A 17884-nucleotide genomic window follows, 5' to 3' on the forward strand; every position below is an offset into this window, starting at 1 on the left:
AGAGGGTCTTGGACCCAGCCACACGAGGATCATCATCAGCTGCAGCAGTAATTGTAGAAATTATCTCCGTTCCAGCTCTACCAGAGTCCTGACAGCGCTTGCTGCAGAAAATCTGACTCTCTTTATCTAGAGCTGTGTTCTAAAAACAAACAAAAATACCCAAGGCAAAACATGAAAAGGGCCGTTAAATCGGAGCCCTGGCTTAAGGGTTAAAACAATCAACAAGACAATAAGTGCATGCATTAAAGCCAGGAAAAAAAAAAAAAAAAGGAGAAATAACATTAGAAATCTTACATATAATTAATTGTATCATTTTATGGTGCTGACTTTGGAAAACGTAAGGAAAACTCATCTTCCAGACGTACATTTACCCTAATGGTGCAAGTGTAAAATTTTGTCTTGCAAGTCTGACGTGGAAAAAAAAAGTCAATTACATGAGTGGTGATGATGTGGCAGGAACTCTTCATGCCAGCTAGCAGCAAAATTTATGTACCCCTGTTGTTGCAGACACGAGGAATCGCATGATGCTTAGTGAAAAACTTAATAATACGTTTTCTGTAACAACCCAAGTGGTACAGAAGTGTATCTGTTTGTGAAGATGGCAAAGGAAAACCTAATGAAAGGGTCTGCTTTCCGGCTTATGGTTGAGAGTAGGGAAATGACCTCTCACAAAGATGGCAAGGTGGCAAAAACGCATCATTTCTGAATACTAAAAAAGTTACTTTACTGAAGAGAGTGTTGGGTTCGAATGAAAAGTGACAAATCCATAGGTGGATTATCTGCAGTATGTGGTGTGTTTGCTGAAGCTGACAACTTTTCTACCCTCTGAAGGATACTGCAAGCTATATTAAACTACCGTGGAACATTTAATTGCTAGTGGAATGGTCTGCAGTGAACTAGAAGGAAATCTAGTCATTCCTGTGTCAAAAATATATGTGAAATTGCTTTCTAAGGCTTGGAGGGACAGAATAATTAAGCCTTGTTTCACAGTTAGAAGGCTAATACTGATCATTATAAATACTTGGCTTAACTATTTACTTTGTGGAAGATCTTCAAGTACAAGTGGTAAAACAGCTTTAAATTAATACATATTAATGAAGTTGTTTGTAGCTTACTGATTTCTGTAGAATAAGCACAGCACACTTACTCCAGCTGGGGCTTTCTCCAGTAACCCACAAACTTGTGACACTTGAACACAGCACAAACACTGGATTCACCTTTGTGGCACCCTCCACCTACCTACGTGGAAGCATTACACGACACTGGTATGTGGAATTTCATATTCTGAGCTGGGATGTGGTAATTGTAAGGTCAGGCGCTCTGCCTGTTCTTCAGAAATTTCTTTTTTTTGATCAATTGCTCAGGAGGACTTGCTTCACTAAAGTGAAAATTTCTGTGTATTCTTAGTGGAGTTTGTCTCCTACACTATTCCCTAAATTAATTTAGTTTTAGATACGGAAATAATTTCCTGATACGTTAAATTCAGCCTGCATTTTTTTTTCAGATGTGGTTTCTTGCATCAAAGTCATCAAGGACAGCAGAAATAAGGTGCTTACCCTCTTTTTTTCCAAACATCCTACAGCTTGGTAGTGAAAACTTATTTCGTTATGGGGGTACCTGAATTCAAATTTCTATTTTGCCTGACTTGGCAAAGAGAGCTGGACTAGGACCTCTGTGCAGGTACACGGATGGAATCAGAGTCTCCTGTTCTAATGATGTGGCTGTGTGCTGGGGCAGCCTCGTGGTACCCCTCCTCTCCTCCTCAGCCTTCCTGCCAGGCTTTGTCAGACCTCAGTACTGAGCATAAGAGTTCCCAAAAGAAAAGGTTAAGTATTTTGAATTTAGGGTGTTTTGGTCTGGTTGGGTTGGTCGTTTTTTAATCAGGTTACATCTCCTACAAACAGATGACTTGCAAATAGATGGAGCGTGCAGGGAAATGCCTGGCTGAGCTGTTATCTGAGCTTTTGAGATCAGATATGACGTGGAGTGGTTTTATCAGTATCAAGGTAGCTGCTGTGCTGGCAGGATTGCATTTTCTCTTTTGCCTGCTGGAAAAAGTTGTGAGTAAACAGGCTTCTGCTATTTCAGCGGCAGGATAAGTTACTTAAAAGGGAAAGGCAACCTTTTCAGCTCCTGCTGACACTGATTTTCTTCTGTGCTGTCCTCACTGCAGCCTCTGATAGTTGTCACACCTTCAACACAGCAATACATACCTATGTCATGCAATTTAGGATTTATTTTTTTTTAAGATTGAAGAGTAGGTTTAATTTTACTCTTGCTAAGAATGTTTTTTTAATAATTTAGGACTGATCACTTTCTGACACTATCTATGATACTGTAAAAGCTGAAGTGACAATTTTTTATTTTAAATGGGAACACTGCTTATTTCATTGGTTTTGTTTCTTTTGGTTTTGTCTGCGTAGGATTCCCATATTTTTCTAAATGCTTTTGGATACTGTAAGATACAGAAATGCACAAAATCACTCCCAGGGGAGTAGAGCAAGATATGTCTGAGGAAGTAAAAAATAGCCAGCTAGATAGATCAGTGTTTGTGTAGAATATTTCAAATATGCATCACTTAATAGAGAAAACTTTTTTGTAAGTATTTAAAAGATTTTCCTTTGTTGTTTTTGTGTGGCTGTGAAGCTCTTTCCACTTCAGACTGGCTGAGTTATTTCTCCTTTCTTCTTGTTAAAAATGGAGAACATGTATTTTTTGTGCAGCAGAACAAAGCATCGCAGTTAGTACGTACCATTGCCTTGGACCTACTCAGAGGAAAGCAATGCAGGCATTGGGAAAGGAGGAAAAAGGAAGGAAGCAAGGGACAGAAACTAGACTTACTTTAAGCAGAACTAACACAATTGCAACAAATTTAAATTTACAGAACATTTTGAAATTAACAAAAAAAAAAACCCAGTAACGAATTAACAGCAACATGCTTTTAGGGGCAGAAAGTCTCCTGTGCAAGAACACTGAAGTAGGTATGTGCAGTTTTACTTATCTGCCACATGATGGTATTATCTGCATTGGCCAGATGACAATATTGGAATGAAGTGATGCTAAAAGGGATCCCATTAAATATGCAGGTGGACTGACATAGCAATGCACTGCAATACATGAGAAGTACAATACTGTGCTTGTCTGAACCTGAATGGTTTTCAGCAGCGAGTGCCAGTGCAAGGGAAGAACTTAACATGAAGATAACTAAATTTCAATGCTCCAGATAAACCAGGGCAAGAATAACAAATGAGGGGCTTAACCCTCATTAGATTACAGTGTTTTGAACAAGAAGTTACTTCTTCCTTCAGCAATAACTGGGAGCTGCATTCAGAAATAAATGATTATGCATTTACTCCTTCCATACCTGTTAGAAGGAAATAAGGCAGGAAAAGGGAAAATGAAAAGTTTTCAGGAGGTGTACTTTCCTGGCTGAAGGAGTGTCAGTAGCTAACAGGATGAGAAAAAAACCCACACCAATAAGAAGCCAGAAGCTACGCTGTGTCAGAGATCTGAGACAGGCTTAAGTGGCATGCAAGTTGGAGAGGGGCTGAGAGTTAGAATTAAAATTGCTCTTATTACATATAGTGCATTTTGTACCAGTTTTCAGCTTCAGGCTTATCCATAGTCTCAACAGTATAAAGAATGAAGCTCTGAAGTCCCTCTCAAACTGTCAAATCAAACTGTCAAATGAAATGTAGACAACAGCATGAACCTGAAATCCATTTTCTGACTTCTCTCATTTTTGTTCCTTTCCCTATATTTAAATCTTGGGCCTATTTAATTCACATAAATGTATTTGCAAAAGCACGTATGTATGCAGAAATATTATTTAAATTTATCTACATTCAGATGATTAAAACAATTCTTTGTTAACAGAAGTGGGCTGGACTTTGAGGGTAATTAAGACTAACGGGAGGGGTGGAAATCACTGTTATGTTACTGTCATAGATGGTTTTACTTTTCTTTTAGTAACCGAAGGTAACACTCTGTGTGCAGTGTCCATCCTTGCCTCAGACAAGAACTACAGTAAGAACAGAACAGCAGTTCAGTCTCTACAGCAGTGGCATATTCTCTGCCAATGTGACTGCTCCATTACAGGTGCAGTTCTGAGTACTGGTAGCAATAAACTCCACTTCTTCTACCATGAGTCGCTCATGGGCCTTCTGGATTTACTGTTTATGCATGTTCAGCTATAGGTCATCAGGGTTCCTTTGCATGCTTTGAAGAAAGCTTCCCGTTAGGGAACAGAAAAAACATACCAGGGGTTAGACTGGGACAAAATTAATGTTTTAAACATTCAATACTATAAAGAAAGTTTCTGAAATGGGAGTCAGGTTTCCTGTCAAGTTGACCAGCAAGGCTTGGTCAGGCATAGGGGAAGAGCCTACTTGACTAACTAGGTGGTCAGTATGATTAAAAAACCTACCGTTGATTTCACACTATTAATAAGCTTCATTTCAACATACAACTACTACTTAGTGTTCACATGTTTGTGTGAAAGCTTATTTTTGAGGCTTAGCTGGCACACTGATAGACTCAGTTGCTTTCAAGCGATGATGAGACAATCCACACTATACATAAATAAAGGCTAGAATTAGAGACTATTCTAGCTTTGCTTTTGCTATTCTTGCACCACACATGCTCATAGAGCACTGTTAGGAAAATATGCAAAATATAAAAATGTATAAAAATGTGCATTTCTCTTACCATGATGACGGAAACCCCAGCAGATGTGCTATTTTGCTTGGGTAGGGTGTTATTAAAGTGCTGCTTCAGTTTACCTGTTACTTCAGCTTGCATATTATTCTCCTGGGAAGTATCATCCTGTATAAGAATAAACACAATATTCGAGTCAGGAAAAAACTCCAAAGTGTGTTTGAATGTGACTGTAAAAGAGAAGTTTTCTATTATCCTCGGGTACTTCCTGCTTTTTTATGTGAAGTCAGCATTCAGACCAGCAGCCCAAAAGTGAATGCACTCTGCTACCTGAGTTCTAGTTTCAGATGGGTAAAGACAATTTACAAAGGAATGTGGCAACCACAGTTTTATGCATAAACTTCTATTCCTTAAAAGCCCGTGTGACACTCTATACTTCCACTCCATTGATTCGTCCCACAATTACAAGCTGCAAGTTTGATGCATGTTAAAAATAACATGCTGGAAATGATGGTGTTTTTTTACAAAAAAAAATATATAAATTTAAATTATTATAATATATAAATTATTATATATAAATATATATAAAAATAAAACCCATATTTGTCATTTGGCTTTCCTTTAAATCAGCATTCTAAGTGGTCCACCATGTCCTAAACACATCCGAGAGGAGTTATTATGCAGAGTCACACTTGTCATAGATGCCTTCTCTTCTTGAGGAAACTCCATCGATCAGGGGTTCTCAACCTTTCCTTCACCACAGACCCCCTTTAAATACCTTTTGTGGCCACGGACCACCAAGACTTAATTCAGGATTTAAAGCACTAGACTGCATCAAATATTTATTTTCTCATGAAGGGTCTTCAACTTTGGAGAGCAGGGGAAGTAAGTCAACCTGCTAATGCACACACTCCTGTTACAATACCTTCATTGCAATGATTCTATATGGATTCAAAATAATAGCATCAACACTCTTCTTCCTCAAATGGCCCATTTTATGGTATTTTAACATGCTAATTCTGAATTTGATGCCAATTTTTACATTAAAATTTGATTAATATTTTTTACAATTCTTCTCACCTCCCCCCCTTGTTTGTCTGTGCTCAGATAAATTTTGTTTATGGGTCCAGGGCCACCACCTGGAGGAACAGACTTCAGCCCCACTGTGGCCCTAAAGAGGGCTGTTGGGTTAAGAGAAAAACTACCTAGTTAAAGTGGGTCCCACCCACAATACTAGCACCAAACTAGCCTGTTAGGGCAGGGGGGTGGCAGGGGGGAGCCTTGAGCATGAGAAGAGCATTGAAGGGAGGGGGCTGTGGGTAAAGGAGGCCCAGTGCTGCAGGCCAGACCCAATGTTCCCAGGCTGGGCGTGCCCCCCCCAGGGGTCCGCAGCCCAGAGGTTGAGAACCACAGCTCTAGATCATATTCAGTCCCTCTTTTAAAATGTGTGTGGCAATATACATTGACTATGTACATGTAAAACCTGGTATTTATTAATGAGGAACTGATTTTAAATCCATGAGCGAGCTTTGGTGTTCCCCATTGCTGCTGCCCAAAAAGATGAAGGACCCTGCAGCCACCAGCTTAGTGCCTGTGTGTAATTAGGTATTTTGTCTGCTGATTTTATTTCTTACGAAGCTTGAAGTGCTTCAAGAAACGGGAGATCATACTTCAAGTACCAACGCAGCAAGTAAGATGCCAACACGCCCAACAGGGCTTCCACATAACGCATTTTTGAGATGACTGTTTTCTAGATTGACTGTGAAATAACAAAAAAGATGCTCAAGTCACACATCTTCCTGTCCTGTTACATTTAAGCAGGGTCATAGCAAATCCCAGCACCTCCTAAGCACAGTCAGCAAGTGACACCCTCCCTCTCTCCTTTCAGAGCACAGAAGCTAACAGTGCTGTTAGAGCTGAAGCAACTTTCAGACTCTTACTGTTCTCTTTGATGTGGAAATGGGACTAAATGGTTCAATAGACAGAAATGGGCACAATAGAACTGTACGGCTGCTTCTGAAAACTATACTTCAGTGGTTAAGATTTACAGATTTCAGGTGGAATTAGAGACAAGTAAAATGTAATTTACTCACTGACACCCAGGGATGGCTTAGGATCTGTGCTGCTGTATATCGGGCTTCAGCATTCACATGTAACATCAGGCTAATTAACTCCTTCATAAAAAAACAAACAGAAAAAAGAAAAATAAGAGTTTGAGGAGAGTGGGGAAGAATATTACAATAGAAAATATTGTTGCACCAAGTTCTTCTCAGTGCAATTTTCTTGCAGTTTTTTTCTTGGTGGAAAAAAACCCCAACAGTATACTTAATATCAACTTCCTTACTGTATTCATGTCTCACTGAGTCTTTGGAAACCAAATGAAATGTTAAAAAAACAAAGAAATCAGCTATCATGTTCCAGTTTGTTCTCGGTATATTCACGCACGTGACCAGAACAAAACCAAACCTGGGAGAGGTGGGACTATGGGCAGTGTACGTGCACAGAGTAACAGCACCTAAAGAGCACAAATCAGAAATTCAGGAGACTGCATCTGAAATTCAAGAAACTGCTGCAATTATCTGAAAACTAAGTTCTCTTCTGTGTTGCTCCAGAAGAATAAAAGACATTTAACTCATTTCATCAGCTAAGGATCACCTGGTATAGGAAAAAGCAGATAGATAGAAAGATAAAAATGCTTAATGCTACCAATTAGATGGTTATTCCCAAAAGATTTGGTATTGTGGCTTTCATCATACTTTAGAGAATTTAGAGCACACATCTTTAGCTTTATCAAATACTTCCACTGGCCTTACATTAACGGTGCCTACAGATACGATAAACCTGAAGAGGTCATCGATACAAAGCAGTCAGTAAAATAAAATTAAAAAAACCCCAAACAAACAACCAAAACACCCCAACCAACCCAAATGCAACTTCTTATTGGCCGGATAACAAATAATCTCCACTTGCTAAGTAGAGTCCTTAGATACCATTTGGAGCGTGTTACTGAATTAGATTGAGAAGTGGGGCTTAAAAGTTGGAACCTTTATCCTACAGACACAGTCATTTACAACATAAATGGCAGTAACACAAGAACTATTAGCAATGGCACATCAAGCTGGCTGCACCTCTCAGAAGTTCTGACTCAATTATGTCAATTCAGTCCACATAGCAATAATTTTTCTTTTTTTAAAGAGTGATAGGAGGGAAAAATTCGGAGACACACTTATTTTACAGCAGAAGCCCCAAACTCCTAAAAGGGTCCATCGTTAAGTAAACTGAATGTGATGTTCACTGAATGCAGCTGGAATTCTCCTACACTTAACTCAGACAATAATGTGATGGCCTGTAAAACCTGAGCTGTCATCAAGCACTGTTAAGGTAACTAATTAAAAAGGCACAGCAGCTGGAAGAGGGGCAAGAGTCTGTCCTGCATCTTCTATTCTGCCTTCCCAACAGAGCACATGGGCTTGTCAGAAAATACTATTTCAGGCTGGAAAACATATCAGTACCTTTGCTGAATCAGTGATGTTATCCCAGTAGGGAGAAGGAAATTCCAACTTCCCAACAAGTATCTGATCAAAGAGGTCTTCCTGAAGGTTGTTTTCACTGTAGAATAGCAGTAATGAAAAAGATCATGAGAAAGAAAGAAGTCAATTTGCCATGTGAATTTTTAACTTGATGTGGAGCTGGAACTGAAATGATGTTGTATCAGCTGCTGTAAATGCATTGTTTGCAAACTTATAGAGTGGCAGCACTTCTGAGGTGTTTGCCAGAGTTACACTGTCAGGAGTGATGAGAACAGAAAAACAACAGAGAAACAGAAAAATATTGAGGTGAAAGGACCTCCACTGGACTAGAAACTGCGTAGCTAGCAAAGGAACAGGAAAGGTGATCAGAAAATAAGTCACTCACCAGGCTAGTTCCCAAGGACGTGCTACAGAAAGTCTCTGAAATGAACCTCTTCTGCTAAACTACCACAACAGGAGAATTTTCAAAAGCCAAAGGGGACACACAGAAAACACATGACACATGTAGTTTACTGAGTATCAGCAGGATACTGCTACTGAAAGGGTAAGTACTTTTGTACCAAGAACATTTTAACCTCTCTTTGTTGGCCCTAACCACTGTGAACATCCATCCAACCTATTTTTGTAATGAGCAACTCACCTCTTGGGTCAGCTTTGCAATCAATACCTATTTATGAACCTTGATTAAGACCAGATTCTAACAGCATGGATATTCTCCATGCCCAGCCCCCAAACTCTGTTCAGAGCAACTGCCATTTGTTTGTATAATATATCTTCCACGCCATATTTGCAGTTTTAAACATGAATTAACCACATACAAGAACAAAATACCTAAACTAAATGATAATTTTCCCACTAACAATTGTTTATATCGTATTCTTTGCAAAATATTCAGTCTGGTGATTTTTAGTTAAAAAAAGTATTTTACTATAAAAATGGACAGACTGTGTGCAAATAACTTACAAGTTAAAAGTAGAATTCCCTATCAAAATGTGCCAATTCCTTCTCATTCCCTGGGGGAAAAAAAAAAAAAAAAAAAAAAAGAATCGCTGAGGCACAAAGCAGATCTTATTTGATTTTTAGTAGAACTCACACGTATGGTGAATAGAATCATGTTTGCAAACTCTACTGCTGATGCGACACTTATCAATCAAAAAGATTAACGAGGTTAAAAATGCAACACAAGCAAATTCTTCCCCTCACCTCATCAACCACCCTCAGGAACCAGTAAGCTGCTGTGTCCAGCAGAAACACTAGAGGGCAAAGCAGACACGTCCATTGAACTGGGATACACAGAGCAGACAAAAGGGAAAGGAACTGCCCTCACACCGCCACATCCCTGCGCACGGCAGTAAACCAGCTGCTCCCTCGGAAAAATAATAACCTGACACGAGGGACAAGTGAAAACAGTCTTTAGAAAGGACAAAAAAAGTAAAGACAATGTGTCAATCTAATCTAACTTTTCCCCCTCAGGATGCCTCCTTCGGGTAGCCGGTTAAGGCTTGCTCAGGAAGAAGGTGGTTCTTTACTATTTTTCCCTTTGACAGACAGGGACACTCACTCACCTGCGAAAAGGTGGAAATCCACACAGCAGTATGTATGTGATCACCCCTGCAGCCCAAATGTCCACCTTTAAGCCGTATCTGAGAAAACAAGGCTGCGTTAATTCTGCTGGATTTAAAAAAAAAAAAAAAAAAGTCATTCCAATCAAACAATTGATTACACTTACATGAACATACACTGATGTTCCAAGCTGCCTGATGATGATGTGGATTTTGTACCTAAGCATCACTTGGCACCCTTCGAAGTCTTTAGGAAACCACGATAACATAATTTTTCATTTGCTTTTTTTTTTTTTCCCCATAAGCCTCAAGGCTCTCTGGGGTCTTCTGAATATACTCAGATTCAATTCAGTATCAAGGTTTCCCAATCCAGAATGACTAATGATAAAAGACAAGGATGTGCCTTCTCAGTAAGGTTATCGTGTGTTGCTAAGCAACAAGAAAGATACCGATTCTCCAGTCTCTTGAGTGAATAACACAGGGAAAAAAATTTGCACCTTTCTTTTAAAGCACAGAAATTAAAACACTAGAAGTCACAAAGAGATCTTTTTTTCCCTGTTGTTTTCTATCCAGTAGGCTCAGTTTGTCAAAATGCAGATGCATTACCCTTGGACGTTTGAGCTCACTGCAGCTGTGAAACATTTCTCGATGTGACAAATGCACTGAACAATGCTTGAAACAATGCAACAAACCTCCCTCCCTCAGGAAAACTGGATTCAGAATGTTCACAGCCATGGCAAGAGTCAGCTAGCATGGAATGGAGGTCTAATAGGTCTAAAAGGAAAGGCGGGTCTACCATTTTGCAAAATTATTTTGTATTTACGCAACAACCTGTTAAATACAGAAAAATAGGGGTGTTTAATTAAACCAAGTTATCAAATAGTACGCGTCACCCTAACGAGGCCACTGTGAGTCAGCACCATCTAATTAGACCTGGTTTAGACTAGGTGACCTCTGGAGTCTCTTCTAATAGAAGTTACCCTGTTTCTAACACGAACGCTGGGTTTTGCTTGTCCGTTTTTCCCCACGCGGCTGCCACAGCTGGTACAATGGGCTCTGATCGGTGAGGTGAGGCAGGGAACACAAACCCCACTGCACTACCGCTGCTCCTAGGGAGATGGTAGGGAGGCCAAGATGAACTCCAGGAGCAGGGTGAGCGAGGAAACCAGCCTCTTGGAGGAACTGAATGATGTCTGTTTTCTCACAGGTGGTTTGGTTACAAAAAGATGGAGGACTGTCCTATTAGAGCATTCTGGGTCTTACAACCGGAGCTACCTGCCAAAAATATGTCTGAGCCATCCTCACCCTGTTTCTGCAATGATTTCTGGAGCCACATATGTGGGTGTACCACAGACGGTATATAAAGGTCCTTCAACCACAGTCGCCAGTCCAAAGTCTCCTAGCTTCAGAGACTTTGTTCCATCCGGGTACTCACATACCTAGAATCAGCAAAATAAAAACAGAATGAGGAGGGGAACATCTGCATTTTTTTTAAGCCTTTAATGTGTGTGGAAAGTAATAATCATCATACCAAGAGAATAGGAAAAAGAGGTAAATTCCACAGCCTTGTAGGGAAAGAAGAGAAAGATGGTATGACCATCCCAGAACCATCCAGGTTGGAAAAGCCCTTGAAGCTCTTCCAGCCCAACCATGACCCTCCCCCTGAGCGTTCCCAACTCCCCCAGATCCCTCAGCGCTGGCTCAGCCCGACTCTTCAACCCCCCCAGGGATCCCGGGGAGTCCCCCCCCTGCCCTGGGCAGGCCATTCCAACGCCCAACAGCCCCTTCTGCAAAGAAATACTTCCTCAGAGCCAGCCTGACCCTGCCCTGGGCAGCTTGGGGCCACTGATTGTCACAGTGCAGCTGGAGCTACTGTCCAATGGAGCTGTCTGCCTGCTATGTAGGTCAGCCCATAATACAGCCTCAAGCAACTGGGGGGGGTGGGTGGTAGAAAACCCCATCCTAGAATGCTGAGAAGTTTTAAATATAGTAAGAAAAATATAATACTATAAATTCTTCTATTTGCTTGTGACTTAGAGTTTAAAATGGGTTTGGCAGCTACAATCAGATTTGTTTAACGTCGCTCACTAAGCATAAATCTAGTCAGCCAGCATGCCAGATACTTCATAGGTAAATGTCTCCCCTAAGCTTAATCTAGGCAAATTCAGCACCTGAGCGATGAAAGCCGACTGAGAAGTGCTTAGGTTTCTGTGCAGACCCAAGTGCATCTTACCAAAAGCCCCATAAAGAACCTATCACATGTGGTTCTGAGTCATATTGTTGATGAAAGAAACTGAATTTTAACAGAAAGAAGAAACTAAATTTTAAGAGAAACAGAAGTGTGATATGACAGTGTAAATCAAGAGTAAATCAAACCACGCCCAGAGCAAAGGAAACACCCCTAAAAATTAATCTGGGTTTTGTTCTTAATGCAAAATGTTTATATTAACATGATTTCAATGGGATTTAGTTTCTAGAATGTAGAGCTCCAGAATCTCCAGAATGGCTGAGTGAGTTTGGTGTCTTCACACAACTGAACACTGCTCAGGCAGCAATACCTCCCTCCATTTCCCTGAGTAATTTGTGTCATTAAATGGAAACCACTGTTCCCCCTGATTAACACCTTCCTAACTGCTATTACTCTTAAGAGTGTGTATTTTTAAATGTGTGACTACTAAAGAGAATATAATTCAGACAGCTGGATGACCCTGTGCAAAAGAACTAAATACTTGGAATCATAGGTAGCAATGGATGGGAATTATTTACATTTAGATTCAGTGCCAGTATGTTATCTTAACATCCTGCCAGTGTCAATCATAGTGAATAAGATTTGCATCTGTTGAGTAATCTCTTTAGGCTTTCTAGGCAGAAAGGATATTTATGCCTATTTATAACTGATGCAATCACTAACGAGAGCTTAAAATTTCTTCGGCCTGGCTGTGTCTGAAGATGCACTGATAGTCAGACTTCCACCTTCATTTTCTTTAAGTGCCATGTTGCTGTGACTATATTTTCCAGAAGCCCTCCCCCCCACTTCCTTTTGTTAAACAAACTAATTTACTAATTTATTTGAGGGCTTATTTAAATTGCTAAACACTGTCAGTGGCATTAGTTGGGAAAGAATTGACTATGAACTGGAAAATATTTTCAGCTTACAGCCCTATCCTTGTAGCAGTTCAAAATCCAGTCTGGGATAAGCCACGACTCCTACTCTAGATGCAACCTCATTAAAGAGGATTGACAAACACCACAGAAGGCTTTAATAAACGCCTACCAAGTGCTGGCGAAAGCCACTAGCGTTCCTGATGGCAGTGGCTCAAGCAGGGGAGATTATGGCCCTCTCTGTTCAGTGCATGACATGTAATATCTAACACCCCACGGGTAGTACGTAGCTGTGACCTCTGTGTGTGAGCAAGATCTGCTGTTCCCATTCTGTGAACTGTAGTCTAAGCAGTTCCCAAAGCAGCCTTCATGGTAATTCTTGTCAATACAATTATTTTATGTCTCTGCTGGAAACAAAAGTCCTCTAGGACAAAATAAATGTACATACAGAGAATTCATCAGCTGGAATATCGGTAAATCATCAGAAAGATGTTCCTACTATGACGGTAAAAGAAAAAGCAACAAAAAATTGCTCGGGACAACCATACAATCGTTCAAAGAAATGGCACCCAGCCCACCTTTTCTCCCACTTGCGAGCTGTAATAAATAATTCATCAACATAGCTTTAAAATTCATTGTTTTGTGAGTCAGTACTCCTGCTTATCCAAATGGCAGCCAATCAAAATGTAAAGACAGGTCTAAGGACAGGTCTGAGCACAGCTCACTTAGGTTATGGTGATTGCTATCTCACAGCAGAAGATTTATTTCATACATACTTACTCTAAATTAATATTCCTGCTGTTCTCTGCTCAGCTCCTTGACATTTATATACAAGCATTTGCATTAATGAGAACAAAGAGAAAATAACAGAAAATAAATGGGACGTACCAGGAGATTTTCTGGCTTGATGTCTCTGTGCACAATGTTGAGACCATGAAGGTATTTAAGCGCACTGGCTAGATTGTAGACCATGGCACTCCCGTCTCGCTCTGTGTATTTTGTAGAAGAAGTGATAGCATCAAATAGATCTCCTCCCTGAAGTCATGGAAAGATAATAGATCACTACATGAAAAATAATTAAGATAAGGATATTTCATAAAACAGCCGTGTAAAATCTTCCTTTATAAACGGCATGCTCAAAGGCCTGTTAAATGGCAAAAAAAATATTTTGCAGAGAGATGATCTTGTCACCATGATACGAGACTGGGGCTTGGGTTATCTATGTTAAACTGTACTCCAGGCTTCTGGTGTCTGAGTTTGGGCAAATCACAGCTCTGTGTAGATTTCGTTCTGTTAATCTTCCTACCTTTGATCACTCGTTTATATTACCTACAGGTACAGGCATACATTGTCCCTTTCCTTCATCTCACCAACGTGATACCTTCACATAGCAAAAAATAGCCCTGGTTTTGCATAAAGCCTAAAGTGATATAAACCAGCCCCATAATAAAAAGCCTAACATAACAAATATTCAGCAACTGTAACGAACTACAAATTGGAATTTCTGCAGATATTGCAGAAATATCAAATAAATACAACTGAAGAGGACAAGCAACACAAGCATGACCTTTTCCAGACTAAATGATTCCATGATGCCCCAAAGCGTAGGACCTACAGGTGATTTCTGACTATGCCAGCTGTGCAGTCTCTGCCTCTGGGTGCCCTGTTCCTCTGGGAATACATAACACCACATAAGAGAGTTCCTGATGCAGCATTTCCAGTCATTGCAAAAAATTTTACGTGGGTGTCTCTGTGATGGTTACCCTGGATACATCTGTAGGAGTGATCTGTCTAAGCTGGGGGTGGCATTCCAAGCATTTCAACACATGTGGAATAAAAACAATTCAGGAAATAGAGGACAAGGTGGTGGTGTATTAAAATATATATATATATATATATATATATATAAAAAAATACTATATTAAAACCAAGCAAGCCTCTACTAGATAAAAATAACTCCTAGAAAGGAAGAGAAATGGGTAGGCTACAGAAATTATGAATTCAACAGCTACAGACTTGTAGAGGTTTCCCAGGCTGGCAACCATTCCAGAGAGGACTCCTGAATCTAACATTTCAGACAGAAATAAGTGGTGGTGGTGGTGATGATGATACATGTTATTTGTAGCTGACATCCCGATCAAGCTGATGGGCAGCATTGCTGTGTATGTACAGAACACAGACAAGAGTGCCTGACTAAAATTTGATGAAACTTGTGTATTTGGTTCGCAAGGTGACAGCAAAATGAAGGGGTTTTTTGTTTTGTTTTCTCTGTACACGTATGAAAGCAGCATCTACTTTCTGGTGAATTGGAAATAAGGTGAGTGAATGTTTGATGCAAGGAAAACAAGGTGAGATCTTTTGAGTTTTAATTTGGCTGGACCATAATCACTTGAGTTTATTTGTTGTATCTGCTGTCTACTAAGACAAATTCATTAAGGACACTTTGTGTCTTAATTTCTTAGTTAGTCAAATTATTAAAGATATTAGTGAAATAAATGCAGGTGTTCTGTCAGTAAATGGGTCTTGTTATTACCCCCGCATATTGTAAACATGGTATCAAACCCACTATCCACTTCTCTCTAGACTGTGCACACTGCAAAACTACCTCAAGTCTGTGTAGAGTCTAATTAAAAGTGAAGAGACATAAATTCCATTAATATGACTGACAAGAATATACGTATGAATAAAAATGCAGGTTGCCACTGAAATCTGATCTGATTATCTCTTCCAAGATCTCGATGTTCCCAGGTGCTTCTCAGATTTCACACCAACACAGAGAATTAACAAAAAAATAAAAAGCCTTCTTAGTCTTACCTTGACCAGCTCCATCACCAGAAAGAGTTCTGTTGGGGTGTCCATCTCCTCTATAAGCATAATGATATTTGGATGCTTCACTTGACGCAGAATAGACACTTCATTTTCAATCAGGTGCTCCTGTTCAGAAAAGAGCAGGGAAGTTTACCTGAAGAGATATGAAACTGCCAATTCGCTTTTCCTTTGACCACCTTGATCAGCGAGCACCCTCTTTGCTCTTTAATTTATACAGTAGAGGCTTCTTATCGGATGCTGGATTTTAACTTGTATTTTAGCCCAACTGCACTTCATCCTTGACCGAATTTAATTTAACATACCATACTTCACACACATAACCAATGGGATATCTCTGAAAAAAGACCCCAGAACAGGACAGCAATTCAGGAAGTGCAGGATATGTTTTTATGTGGGTGTTATGAGGTGAAATTAAGTTCAGAACCCCCCCATCTCCAAGCTGAATCACTGTAACCAGCCACCCCAACGTCTTGATCCTCTCCAGCCTTCACCTCTCATTTAGTGCAGGTTACTCAAGGACAGATTACCTAAAAATTATTTTCAAGGATTTTATTTTCTTTGAAGTTGTGGATTACACACAGGAAAAATAACTCTTTTGGCTGTGGATTTCTGTTCATTTTATATGTATGCTCAGATTTACAGCCTGCACAATATGTATTAGCTCAGTTGTTGCAGCTCTAACAGTTTAAAAGCACACAGATTGGGTTTAATTTCCCCATCCCTGTACTTCTGAGGAAGTAAGGGGTTTCAAGAACAATGTTTTGTTTTCTAGAACATCTTAGCACTTGGTTAACATTGGAGAAAGAAAGAAGGAAAATTACATGCCCCTCTTCATGTGAAGAATGACTTGCATTTTTCCTTTATAAATATTGGAATACAGATATTTAGATTCAGTGCAAAATAAGTAAAAATGCTTGCAAAAACCACCCGCTTCCTTACACTCTGGCAAATAACAAATCGTGTCACTGGACTTGGAGCTTTTTCATTTGATGCACTGATGAGTAGCATGCACTTCATGCATTGTGAGCAGAGCACTAGAGGCAGAGGTGATCCACCGTGTGCAGGCAGTGACTGAAGACCTCACGCTACTTCACCTTCTATTTCCAGGGTTATTCATGGATGCATTGTGGTTTTGCCAAAGCTTTATGTGGCTACGTAACTCAGAAACCACGTGTCACATGTGCACCTAATTTCGTGAGAGTATGTTGCGGCATATCTGGGTTAAACAGTCACACCTTTGAAATTCAGTTTGAAAGAGCATCAATTGTCATTCTGAACAAACATATGTCTGCTCCAAGCAAAGTGCTCTGGAGGAAAAAAAACAAACAAACATGAAGCAATTTTGTTAAACACAAGGCTGAATCTCACCAACAGACAAAAGTGAACAGCCACAGCATACTAAGCTTTATGGATGGAAGCCTGTAAATTCAAAACTAGCATTAAGAGTCCAAAAAACCCTAGAATCTTATTATAGCTTTTTCTACCTAAAGAACAGAGAACACATTAAATTTATGACAGACATTAATTACGACTAAGGCACAATAGCTTTACCCGTGCTTGCTTTGTTTCACTTGACTGTTAATTCCTTTAAGTAAAGCTCAGGCATAAGTAATGTTTATTTAAAATAATATTTTGAAAAAGGCTCCAAAAACATTGCTGAGCTACTATACCAATACCTGTCCTCAAAATGCTGACTAATATCTAGTTATTTTCAACCACCCCATTGTTTTTGCTATATTTTATCATGTAAAAAAAAAAACTAGTAATTCGTGAACTTGTTACAATGTTCTCCCAGATAGTGCAATACAGATTTCATTCTATGTTAATATGATTTATTTAAAGATAAATTATTGTATAATTAACATTTACACCGCTTGCGGAAAATACATTAGTCAACTGGATTCAAGTTTTAGAACATACAAGATAAAACGCTGGAGAGCAGTGAGCAACATACAGGTCATGCATATTTGGGCCAGATGGGGTGTTTTTATGTTGGGATGTGAAACGGAGTGAGGACAGAGTAAGCTGTAGCAAAATTTAATTATTTTCTGTGTTGGAATTCTTCCTGGACAGTTCTGCCACTGTCCTAACAGGTATAAAACATCTTCCTAACAGCACTCCTCTGCTGGTACATACACATCCATCTGCGTGGAGCTATACAGACACAGGTCCTTCCAAAACAGACAAGTATGCATCCACGGAGCT

General features: G+C 39.7%; 1 protein-coding gene across 1 annotated transcript in view; it reads right to left on the reverse strand.

Annotated features, from left to right (window-relative positions):
- Window positions 1–17884, reverse strand: part of DCLK2 (doublecortin like kinase 2) — a 98606-nt gene continuing 80722 nt past the window's right edge. Inside the window, exons 12-20 of the mRNA XM_026847966.1 lie at window positions 15665–15784; window positions 13739–13885; window positions 11054–11187; window positions 9752–9829; window positions 8169–8265; window positions 6750–6830; window positions 4708–4824; window positions 2753–2765; window positions 1–139 (exon numbers count right to left, since the gene is read on the reverse strand). Coding sequence (XP_026703767.1) covers window positions 123–139; window positions 2753–2765; window positions 4708–4824; window positions 6750–6830; window positions 8169–8265; window positions 9752–9829; window positions 11054–11187; window positions 13739–13885; window positions 15665–15784 — 804 coding nt within the window. The 3' untranslated portion in view covers window positions 1–122. The remainder of the gene's footprint in view (window positions 140–2752; window positions 2766–4707; window positions 4825–6749; window positions 6831–8168; window positions 8266–9751; window positions 9830–11053; window positions 11188–13738; window positions 13886–15664; window positions 15785–17884) is intronic.

This window comes from Athene cunicularia, assembly GCF_003259725.1.
Source record: "Athene cunicularia isolate RWA chromosome 4 unlocalized genomic scaffold, athCun1 chr4_part2, whole genome shotgun sequence".
In the NCBI taxonomy this organism is placed as follows: domain Eukaryota; kingdom Metazoa; phylum Chordata; class Aves; order Strigiformes; family Strigidae; genus Athene; species Athene cunicularia.